This window comes from Lissotriton helveticus, chromosome 2_1 (assembly GCF_964261635.1).
Source record: "Lissotriton helveticus chromosome 2_1, aLisHel1.1, whole genome shotgun sequence".
NCBI lineage: Eukaryota > Metazoa > Chordata > Amphibia > Caudata > Salamandridae > Lissotriton > Lissotriton helveticus.
The window spans coordinates 337,857,019-337,869,739 of record NC_136059.1 but is presented as its reverse complement, the minus strand read 5'-3'; the positions used below and the strand labels follow the sequence as shown (position 1 = coordinate 337,869,739).

The window sequence follows — 12,721 nt, the reverse complement described above, 5'->3', positions numbered from 1 at the left end:
ACTCCCATACTCGAAGAGTTCAACATCTTCAAACGCGAGTGGGAGCAGAGAGAATCAAAAGAGCCTGATAACTCCGTGCTCAATGAGCTCAACATTTACAAATGCGGGTGGGAACTGAGAGGATCAACAAAACCTGCACATGAGTCCCAAAACCGAACCAAGAAACCCAGCACTCTATCCTCCAATATGCAGGATCGTGAGCACGAGAACATTGATGCCCTTAACCGAAGGGGTGTAGAAAGTGAACGCACAAGCGGATGCTCAGGAAGACATGCGTCACGATGGAGAACGGACTGTCACTGCCACACCGAGACGTCAGTAGTCACACAGCAGAACGAAACCATAACAACTGTGGAATCTGAGAACAAGCCGTTCACGCACAATGTCTCACACTTTCAAGAACGCGCTCCTGTGGTCAAAGATGTTTGTGGTGAGACGACCGAAAGATCGACCAAAGACGGACCCATCACTGATTCGACCCTGCTGATGCTTGAGGACAGAACTGAGTCTGAGCTCATGCATGGAGCCACCTTCCTGTGGCCCAAACAGACTGTCTGCCGACTCATGGGGCTGAGTGGACAATTGCGAACTTGGTAGAAGTTAATTTCATTTTGTTAAGAAAGGGGGAGATGTAGCATTGTTCTCTGCAGTCTAGTGTTTGGGAGGGCGGAGCCAGGAAGGGGAACAGGAGGAGCCGGGACTGGCTGGTGGGCAGTTAGTGTAGGGACAGGGTCGAGATAAGTTGTAAGTAATAAAGCTCCTGAATATAGGAACCTGTGTCTGTGGTTCTTTGTAGCAAGATGCTACAAAGGGGACCACCAGGTGTAGCTCCGGCATACTTCTTCCAGCACTCGGGCCACTCTCTGATTGTACTCTATATCAGTTCAGACAAAGGCAGGTGGATACTGATAAAGAACAAGGTGGGAGCTCACTAAAACGACCTGGTAAATGTGGGCACAGGGAGGGAGTGTGCTCACCAGGCAAAGACATCACTTAGCTCACCTGCACTTGAAGGTTAGTCTTGGGCATCCGTTCTGTAGTCGATGAATGCTGAGGGATACATAGGGTTTCTTGATGCACTCTGTTCACATTACAGGATTCCTGGTCCTGCTAAGCTGCAGCTCCAGCACCCTAACTATATACAAAATCTTCCCAAAGCCAGCACCTTGGCATGGGTTGAGGGTGACACCAGCTTAGGGTTTACAGCCTCCTAGGAGAACTAAGAGTGATCCTGTGGAGTACTGCATCTGAATTGTACAGTCCCTGGCATCTAGGGCCCCTCAGGCTAGGTCTAAAAATAAAAGCTATAGGGGCACTTCAGGGACAAAGAAAATCTATTGGTAATTGGACATCTGTAGCTCCATTGGGGATATTCATCTTTACATGCATTTAATTCGTAGATAAAGTATTTTTGTGATAATTTTTGATATATTCAAGTCTGTGTTAGACCAGTGCTAGTGGATTCACACCTGCTTTGAGAAGTAGAGAGAAGAGGATTTACCTATTCGGAGACGGCGTAGCTCACAATTTATATTCCTTATAGCATATTTTCCTCGATTCTCTGCACAGTACTTCAGTGAGTCCCAAGCAAAACAGCATCCAGCATTGTTCCATGCCAGCCCAATCAATGCCAGATATTCAGGATAATCACTGCAATTAATCTGTTAGCTGTTGAGGCTTTTCTTCCCCCAGTGCGGAGCCTTTTTTTTTATATTTATCATACTTTGAACTTAAAGCTTCATAGCTCCCCCCACAGATGGTGTCCATGTCATATATGTGTCCTTTTTTCTAACATCATTTGGACTGTAAAGTTACCCAAGGTATGTGGATTCCTCTGAAGGGCACTGAAAAAATAGCCAAAATATAGGTACATCTTATAGTTTTTTTGTGGGGAAAAAGGGCTGCACAAGAAAGTGTTTTTTTCTTCTAAAAACTGTACTAATGAAACCTTTGTTGTGTTAGGCTCATCAACTATTCAGCTTTTAGGAAAAAGCCGAGTTTAAAAAATCAAAACTACTTTTTCCAGAAAGATTTTTCATTTTTTAAATGTCCGTTCATTTTTCTAATGTTTTCGGATTCAACCCATTCTCACTTTATAGTGGAAATAAATCATGAAGCTTATGGGTGATCCCTGAAATATACACATTTCAGGAAATTAGAAATAAAATATGATTTCAGCAATGAGTCACTTGTATAGATAGATTTTCTCATTTACATTTATTGTGGAAAATAAAAATATGAAAATAATTTGGAAAAATACCCATTAGTGACAATGTTTTCATCTATAATTTTTTCTGTTGGACTGTTATGGTAATAACCATATAATAGCCATATGTAGGGTTTGTAAGTTCTAAAAAAACATGCGATATCCAGAGCCAACAGCTGATCTGCACCTTGAGATGAATATTCATTATGAACTGACGGTGCAGCAATTCATATGATAAAATGTAATAAATACAAAATAGGTGTAAAGGAACCTATGTATTTCTGAAAAGTGCCCAAGTTGCTGAGTTTAGGAACAGTGGTTATTAGTGGTTACAAACTTTAAATTTGGGAATACTCATACTATTTGATTCAGCGGGCATTTTGAACAAAAATGCTCTTTTTTGCACACTTGCTTACATTTGGAAGCCAAAATTAGAGAGAAATGTAATGGGTAAAAACAAGTGCTTTACTATTCAGTATTCCCCTGGTAAAAAAGCACCCCACTTGTCTGTCTTGGCATACACAATCTAGAGACATCACATCAGCCAGCAAAATCCATGTTTTTATTTCTCTCAATTTGTGTAGCTGCATCACCCTACCAAACCCAAGAGAGTCCAGGTTAGTGTGAATTATAAGGATCCCATTACATATTTTGGGGATTAGGAGGGCCTTGCAAACCTCAAATTTGGTTAAAAACATTTCCGCACATTTCTGTTAGGGAACAGTCCAGAAGCTGTGTGGATCCAGAAAATTCCTACCACCCAGCATTCCAACGCATCTCCAGACAAAAATATTACCCCCCTTGTGTGGCTGGCTTGCACCCGCTACAAAAAAAGCCACGAAACAAGACATGGAGACATCCTGTGTCAACAATCAAAAGCACATTTTTTTACGATGTGGGTAGCTGTGGAATTGAACCGTAGCTTGGCCACCACCCTGGGAAACCTATCACATATGAACATTTCGGAAAACTAGACACTTAGGAGAGTCCAGGGTTATGCGACTCATGTGGATCCCATTATATTTTCATACCCAGGAATCCTTGCAAACTCAAACCTTTGCTAAAAACTTGCACTGCCATCACATTTCTGTGAAAAAAGTTCCTAAAGCTGTGATCAACAAAAATCCTACCACCCTTCATTCACACATGTCTTCCAATACAAATGATATCACACTTGTGTGGTTGCGCCTAGTGTCAGTGAAAGGAACCACTCAAAATAAGGACCTTGCAAAGTCTTTATGGTCTTTGCGTGGCACCTGGACCCAGCCACACAAGTGGGGTACTGTTTTATCAGGAGACCTGTGGAACTCCCCTTTCCAGCGCTGTCTCCCACTTCCCTAGCAGTGCAGGGCAGTCAGAGTTATGCCTCTCTGCACCGATCAGGAAGTGAAACTAGTGAGCACTAATGACACCCGTTGGTTTAACTTTTAACCACTGTAATATCAGCAAGCATGTTACAATGATTGGAAAGAAAATAGTTTTATGATGTGAGATAATCTCTTCCCTTGTGTCCTAAAAGCAGTTTCCCAAAGGGAAATATTTCTGGTGTTAAGGCCAGAAACATTTTCTTTTCCAGTTCGAGTGACTGCTTCAGATTAACACTTGTACGATGTGAAGGTGGTGGAGTGTCGACATTCTGCCAACGCTCACACTTACAAAGTTAATCAATTCCTATTCAGATTCATGTAACTTTATCCTAGGTGGATATCCTGGTACCCTATAATAGATCTGACACTAATAAACCATCTTTGGACATCCATTTACTATGAGAGTACTTTAGCCCTTCTGGACCTATCACTTGAATGTACTCTTTCAGAGGCAGGTTTGAGAAATATTTATAATAAATACCAGGGGAGCAGAAAAAGGAAACTACTTTGCAAGAACAAGCTGCAATGGTAAATTAATAAACTAAGCTGAAAATGTTATGTAAACTCATTAATGTAGATAGAGGGCAACCCTTTGTTGGTGAATCCACCACTGCAAATATATTCAATTGTCTTTTTATCTGTTCTTTTTACTTTAGAAAAAACACTTACTCTGAATGTCCAGACTACAAAACCTCTGGTCCCAACTCCTGTTTTTTTGATAAAAAGCACACGTCAATCTGGACGATGTATAATATCATTGTGAATGCAACCAACGATCTGGGAAGTACTACATCTGATCCCGAATTTGTGGATGTAGCGTATATAGGTAAGTGTTTTGTATTTTTATGATACAGATCAGTAGAAAAAATAAATTGCTCTTGATTTGCCCAGTTACAGTGTAGGCGATTTTCTTTTATTTGTGATTTTATAGGTAGGCCAAATTGCAAAATGTGTCCATCTAATCATCAGATGTACTAAGATTAATGACATCACAAGCTCCTAAATCTTGCTCACTATTTTCACTTACCATGATTTTTGATGGACCCTCAGGTAAAGGAGGGAGAATGTTTTGTATGCTGGAAGTTTTCAACCTGTGTACTTGAGATCATAAACTTTGCACACTCCTGCCATCTACTATTGGGTTAGAATCGTTACCAATTGTTTTTCTGTAAATAAGAGATTTAAGTTTCAAGGTGACTCGTGAGGACTCTCCCTAAAACCCACAGTGTACCATGAAACTCACTCTACCTCAAGCTTTGATTGCTTTTTACCACGATTGGGTTCGGACTTGTCCTTGATGGTTGCATTCAGCTGCTCAAGGAAGGATACTACATTGGATTCTGGTACACTAGGACATAATGAAAGAACATACCAAAGTACAGGCCATCACAGAATCAACTGCCAACAGCTGAAGAACCAAGTACATCTGAAATCCATCAACCTTCTTCAGTGCTGAATCATTGGAAGGTCTTACAAATATTACTTAATTGGAAGGAGGGTATTACTGACATTTTGCACATCCTAACCAGGAATCATTACAAAATTAAACAATGATTGGTATGCTATGAGTGCATATTCAGTAAAGCTGAAGATCTAGATTCTACTAAAAGTGAGCAATCCCCACTTCATGTTATATGTCTTCATCTATCAATGAGCTACTATCTGTTTTCTGGTGAAACCTTCCAGATCTCCCTATGAGAATTGTTTGGAAAATACCAAGTGACGAATGGTAACAGCAGCACATTAAAAATGAAAACGTATGCACATCTCACACTCACTTGCCAGGGACAGCAATGCTAAATAGCTTATGCAGTCTCTGACAGCAATTCTGTTTACTCGGGTACTCAGACTCTGCAAGATCCAAGACCATACAGAGATCTTACATGCCCATACACTACACTAAGGCAGTGACATCACTGAAAGATGTCCTATTGTATCTGACAAAATGATTCACAAAGTCATAAAACAACAGCCAGAGGGGTGTGTGCCCACTGGTATAAATCAATCAAAATCACCAATTGTGCATGACTATCAAATATGAACTTTCAAATCCAGGAAATGACGGGGATCATGTAAAAAGAAGGGATCTCCTCACGCCTATCATCCCACCGATATCGTACTGCTTCGCACACCCACTCTTACACTCAGCCTGTGTGGAAAATCACAATCTAAAGAGGAGTCTTGTATCCTGGTGCATTGTTGATTTCTTCAGGGAGAGGCATCATGAGTTCCCTCAAAGCAAAAACCTTTTCCTCAAAGAAAAACAACCAGAAACAATCCAAGCCAGATACTGAATGACAGGAGTGTTCAACGCAAGTGAATCTACAGCACTGTAGGCTGCAATTCTGCTGTTCCAAGTAAGTAACGTTTTTCTAATTTTTTCCATCTTGGTGCATACACGGTAAAATATTTGGGGCTCCATCCACAAAGAATTTGCTGCGACTTATTCTTATTGTATTTCTGGGTTTCTACAAAATTCAGAAATACAAATATGGAAAACAAGTCTCATCAGGAAAGAAATGTATATTGTAGAATGGTGTATCCTGAGTTAGAAGTAAAACACTCAAATTAGTCCATACTTAAAAACGTGGTGTATATGGTTATTAATGATGATGTAAAAATATAGATTCTTCCAAATGTCCTGTATTATGGAGCAAACATTTGCTGTAAGAGCTATGAATATGTTGTTCACAAGTATGTGTTGCATATTCAATGCATGGGTGGTATAGCAATGACCCACACATATTAAATAGATTTTGTTCTCAAACAACTCACCACATGACTGTGAAGCACAAAAGCTCAGTTAACGGTTTCTGGTTAGAACGTTGCCAGCATCGGTAAATTAGCATCCTGGTGCAAATTCTATTTGCCGATGTTCTATGAATAAAGAAGTGGCAAAAAACTCACCCACACTAGTCACTTCCTATGAGTATATTTTGGGAAAGAAATGGTGACTGCAGCAGAATAAAAATGAAAAGTTATGCACATCTCACTATCCCTTGCCATAGACAGCAGTGCTAATCAAGTCCCACAGCCTCATATAGCAATATTGCTTGCTCAGTTACACAGACATTGCAGGGTCCAAGAGTATACAGATTACGTAGATGTTACGTACTCAAACCCTACACTGAGGCAGACGTTACAGAAAGTTATTCGATTTTATCTGACAAAATGACCCACGCAAATAATAAAACAACAGCCAAAGGGGTATGTGTCTTCTCGTATAAATCAATCAAAATCACTAACTGCATAAATATAGTCTAATAGCCCACTGCAGAGGGCCATACCGGTTGTTAAAAGCCCTGAACTTGAGTTGTAGGCCTGAGCCGCATGAAAGGGCCTATAATGAGGAAAAGGGCCTTTTAATAACCTGGATAGCCGGAGGCAGAAGGGCTATAAGGCTGTTTGAACATTCCACCCACTAAGGGTAGAATGTTCTAAATTAAAAAGGGAGAAACATGCAGACACACATTAAAATGTTGGTGCTCCAGGCTTATGCCAGCCATTACAATCCCGGAGTCACTTCATTGTCTTCATTAGATTTCTCAGCATTCTAATATCAACTATAAACTTTCAAACCTAGCAATATTGCAGGAATCGGCCCTAACACCAACCCATTCAGAGCCCAGGGTAGGAATCAACTCTTACACAGAGATTGAATATTGTGCAATTTCCTAGAGGAGAAGGAGAAGAGAGTTCAGACTCACTCACATATTTACACCCGTATCCAAACAAATTCACTACAAAAGCACCTGTTTATCACTCAGAGGCTTGCATGTGCACATCAATTGACACATGCAATATAGGTTGGTGAATTCTATGTAGATTTATCTATTAAGGTGGGTTCTAGTTCACTTGTTTATAAACGGATAATCAGATGACACTTTCACTCACATCTACATGCATGTTCATCAGTGTCTATACTTGGATGCAGTCACAAAATACATGCATATCAACAACACAGAGGAATTGAGACATGTGTAAAGATGTATTCAATTACACACACATGCTTGAACTCTGCTGTGTGCACTTGTATGCAGCCAAAGCATATGCACATACACACGCATTGATACCAAAGACGCAGGCAATGTCACTTACAGGTATTCTAAAATATGCGTGTGCAAACACATACGTGCTATACACTTTCACACAGCCGCCCTAAATGCACACAGACTTGCAATCATAAGCACACACTCACAGGCAGGGTTCAGTTGTATTCAGCAGGTACAAACTATGGTACACATGTATGCATTTATAGAACAGAACGCAAGTGGCTATTGTTATCAGGACACATACACAAATAATTTTGAAGTTTTTTTTATCATTCACAAGACTAAAACTCAAACACGGCTAGTCTGCACCTTATGCAATACAAATCCAAAAATTACACTGTGCATATAACCGCTTTAACTAGCAGCTGCAAACATTAATGTTGTTGTCACCGTTGCCTTGTTCACAGTACTTGTGTAAGTGAACGTGGGCAGTGTGTAGAACGAGGGACTTGTCATACTCACACAACACTAACCAGCAGGTCATTGCACTGAAACCTATTTCCAAATATACCTTGCATTGTTAAAAGTGAAAGATTTCTAAGGTTGTATTCAGGCAGACACAGCATAGGGATCACACTGTTACACTTGTGTCCTTTGCTCCATTGAGACCACTGAACTTTAACAGAGGTTGACCCAAACTTAGAAGATTATTTTACCATCTTCTTATTTTGGTTAAATATTACACAAAGGTTTAAGTTTTGCTCGAAGACCAAAGGTAAAGAGAAAGCGTTCCAGCTGTACTCTGGGTCTCTTCTTACCTCACAGTTAGTAGCTTTGCAAGCAGTGGGTCTTGTAGATATTCAGTCACCGTTAGCAGCTCCTATAACCAGACTTCTAGCAAATATATTAACATCGGAATGTTGAGAGCTCCAATGATGAAAATGGAGTGGCTCCGGGCTTCTAATGGCTGGGCCCAGAGCTCCAACATTCCAGTGTTTGTCACACAGCAACAACTTCAAGCCAAGGCCTCACCAGGCTCATGACGCCTTTGTTTTATTTATTAGGACATTCTGTCCTCTAGTGGCAAATGTTCTAATAGGCTTCTAGCCTGCTGTAGCTGGGCTATATCGGCCTTTAAAGGCCCGCTCCCTTGGCTTTAACGCGGGAGCGGGCCTCGGATGGCAGGTATAGCCACTACGGTCGGCTATAAGGCTATTTTGGAACTTTAAAATGTTGAGAGCTCCGTTGAAGACAATGACGTGACATATGCCCAATAATGTTGTTAAAGCCCCCCTACTCCAATATTCCAAAGTTTGTCTTTGACCCTCTCCCTTTATCATTTAGAACATTCTAACCTCAATGGGCGAAATGTTCCAATAGCATTGTAACCCTTTTGTCTTGCGCTACTCCAGGTGTTAAACACCCTCTTCCTTGTTGTAAGCCCGCGACACAGGCCTTTAACAACCGGTATCGCCCTCCGCTATAATGCTATATAAGATTTCTCAATGTCGCCCACTTTCAGGCTCACACTGCAGATATTTATAAACTTTTAACTGACTGTTTGTGTGTTAGACGTTGCAAATAAGTGACTTGTGGGAATTTAATAGAAATGACAACAATACACGTTAGAGGTGTATATGACAATTGCTCTTTGAGCTTTTTGCAAAATAAGGACTAAAGCTTACACATATTGGCACATGCCAGAGAATCAAAGACAAAATTGTATTCTTTTGACTGAAAGAATACATTAATGACGCAGCACGGCCATGTGATACATATGCTAATTCACATGGTCTGGGTGCAGGTTCACAGGCTTTAAATCCCATCGAGCCCACCTCAGCCTTTCACCACCCCTAAGTCGTCCACGGTTTTCTTTCCAGTCTTCTTCATTATACATATGTTTTTGGGATAATACCTTAGAATACAGCATGTTTAGAAGTAAGTGCAGAACCTGTCATTGCTTGGGCATTTTCAAACCTCGCTAGCCTGTCACCCTGAGTCTTGCAGCTTTTAACTCTAGCTCAGTCCATCTGTACTCCAAGGATCAAGATGGAAGTCAAATGGTGATGGTGGGAAGGTGAGAGAACACAGGGCTGCAGCAATCCATTAAGTATGCAGAAGAGTGCGTCACAGGTGCCCACTTTGACACATGGCCTGGCCATGTACCTGCCTTCTGCACTAATAAGGCAGATAGCTGCACTTATCAACTCTCATGCCCCCTGAGCCTAACGGCCAGTGCAGTGTCAGTACTCCGGCCCAGGCAAGTAGAGGATAGGGCAGAAACTACAGACAGACCAGGCTTAGGCAGCAGCTGTTTCGCCGAGGTCTAAATTGAATTAGCCAAGGCTCTATCAGTTTCAGCCAGTGAGGAATGCAGGCAGTGTCTTGGGATCAACTCTAGTATTGGCAGAACTGATGTGTCCTCACTCTTACCCTCAGCACATATATTGTGCATGTGAGTTTGGAAAAGGGAAAAGGGTAATGTCTGTCAGAAAGTGTCAGCGCAAGGTCAGCGAAGCAGAGTGGATGCACCTTCCCCCTCATTCCTCTTCTGACAGGATACTGCACAGACACCCTTACGGAGAAGGTATCTCTCTCTAAAACACTATGACAACTAAGCAGTAATGTAGAAATGCTGAACTTCAATAAGAAGCTTTTTCTGCCATTTCTTAATCTTTTTCTAAATGAAACAAATAATCCAAGCCCTTTTGTGCACATTTTTTTATTTAGTGTTAGAAAATCCTGGCATCTCAGCTAAAATCCATGGTTCAGATGAGAGATTTCCTCCTTCGTTAGATTAAAAGTATATTATTCGTAGAATATAGTCTTTCAGTAATCAGCACTGATGGGAATATATGCCTACACAGTGCAAATACATCCTTTGATCGGCCACCATTCCTCTGCAAAGAGCAACCTTTTCTCCCATACCTTTTCCTAGTGAATTATATAAGATTCATGGTAGATTCATAAGGGCTTTGTACGAGAAGCCTTGAATTGCCCAAAGTGAACAGTGGGGACAATCCTATGCTTCTATGAAAGTTGTAAATGATTTTTGTAAGAGATCATATAGAAAATTATTATTACAAAGAATTTAATACATTTAAAGGACATGATCATGGCTATTAATGGGAAGTACAGCTACAATCAATCAATCATGTGTTTGTTAAGCCAACTACTCACCCGTAAGGGTCTCAAGACGCCTGGGGTGGGGGTGCTGAAGGGGGGGGGGGGGATTGCAGAGTCCAGTCCATCAAGGAGGGGGGTCTGTGAAAGGGCCAGGTTTTGAGGTTTCTTGCAAAGATGGGGAGTGTCTGTATGAGGTGGAGCGGAAGGGCGTTCCAGGCTTTGGCCCCTTTGATTCATGTCCTTCTAGAGATAACACATACAAGTATTCGATGATGTTCATCAAAATGTTTGCTTTGCATAAAAATACACAGTAAAAATTGTCCAAGCTGAGGAATTTGCCTCTGCATCTATGATTTCTTATGTACCCTTTACTGAATGCCATTGGAAGTACAAACAGGCTTGAGAATATAGAATGTCAGCTCCCAAAGTAATTAATCTTAGCTTAGTGCAAACATCAGCCTGGAGGCATCAATGTGTGGACCCAGCATAATATAGAGAGGAATCAGAATTTTATTAAGGTTGTATAATATTTTCTAAATATATATGGATGGTAAGAAACCCTATAGATAGTTAGAAAAATGGATACATTATATGTGCAGTTAACAATAGCTGAGTGTGGCATATTCACAATGTAAATAAAGAAATGTTATAATGGTTCACCATTAAAATATTGGATGAATTACAGACAAGTGGTGCATAGAAGACGTGGAACTACCATACATAAGATTAAAATGTCATTGCCTAGGTTGGCATTCTAAAAGCAAAGTGGGTTAAACAACACACTGAAGGCTTTACAAAATGTCACATGAATGAGATAATGAAAAACACCAAACATTATACAGAACACCAAGGAAAATTATTATAAAATATCCAACTTGCTATGAAACACTTTGGGGCCCTTCCCTTTTGGTCCCAAATGCTATTATCAGGCAGAGAGTTTGGGCAAGAGGATCAGGAAATATTTCTAAAATTGCAAGACAAGATTGCATATGTATGAGAAGCATCTCTTCATTGATTCTGGGACACCTCCCAGTTGTTCTGCACAGTTGTCCTACTTTCCAGAAGGGTAATGCCTCCCTTGATGTATGCTGCAACCACATCACACTTGACCAAAAAGAGACACTTTAGAACAGCTTGGATATACCTTTCCAACAACATCACCATGTATTTTTTAATAATTCATGTATTAATTGAAGTATTTTGTAGAAGACTGCACATCACCTTCCCTTGATTTTAGAGCAATAGGATTTTCTGGGGTGCTTCTAAGAGTGAAGTAGGCAGCGTCAAGGTGGACACTATCTTTTAACCTCTTTGCCGCGGCACAAATTTCGGCGCGGGGGTGTGGGGGGGTGAGCGCAGCGCTTCCGTGCTCGCGATGGAACCACGCCGCCATGAGTCATGGTCGGCATGTGCTGATGACGGCGTGGTTCCGTCACGGCCCCGCCCACTCATTAATTCACCTGCACAGGTGGGGAATTAATGCCGCGTGGGCGGAGCAGCAGCCGCATGACTGAACCACCCCATCATGAGCACACGCCGCCCGTGGCTCATGGCGGCCTGGTTCCGTCATGAGCATGGTAGAGGTTAAGGCTTTCCTTCAAGTGGAGCACAAGCGATTCTTCCTCAAGTTCAGTGGTTGGCTGTTCAGCTGGATGCTAGTGTGAAGAGATGCAGAAATCCATTTGAGTGGATGAGACAAAATTAATTATGCCTGCATAGAAAATCTCAATTATTTTATAAATCTTACTTACAAGTATCACTTGTTATTTAAAATTGAACAGGTGATACCTGCAACTTCTTCAGTCTCCTCTTTTTCATTTGGTTGGCAATCAAAGTAGAGTTAAAGTCTGGAATCCTATGTGACCTCAGGTTAAAACAGCCTTCCAATAAACCTTGGATGTGTTTCTTATAGGTTTACAGATTGAGCTTTCTATGGTGGAAACTATAGAGCCATAGCAAAGTGGATCTTCCTTCCATAATTCTTGAAACCTTTTAAATAGAAATTGAATGTGGTGCTAAGGCGATGACTG

At 41.1% G+C, this 12,721-nt stretch overlaps 1 protein-coding gene across 3 annotated transcripts in view; it reads left to right on the top strand.

The window, feature by feature from the left end:
• The window catches only part of LOC144817963 (prolactin receptor-like), a 552,158-nt gene that overhangs the window by 514,154 nt on the left and 25,283 nt on the right, over window positions 1–12,721 (top strand). For all 3 annotated transcript variants that reach the window (XM_078674935.1, XM_078674936.1, XM_078674937.1), the window contains one exon: window positions 4,230–4,399. In XM_078674935.1, coding sequence (XP_078531061.1) covers window positions 4,230–4,399 — 170 coding nt within the window. The remainder of the gene's footprint in view (window positions 1–4,229; window positions 4,400–12,721) is intronic.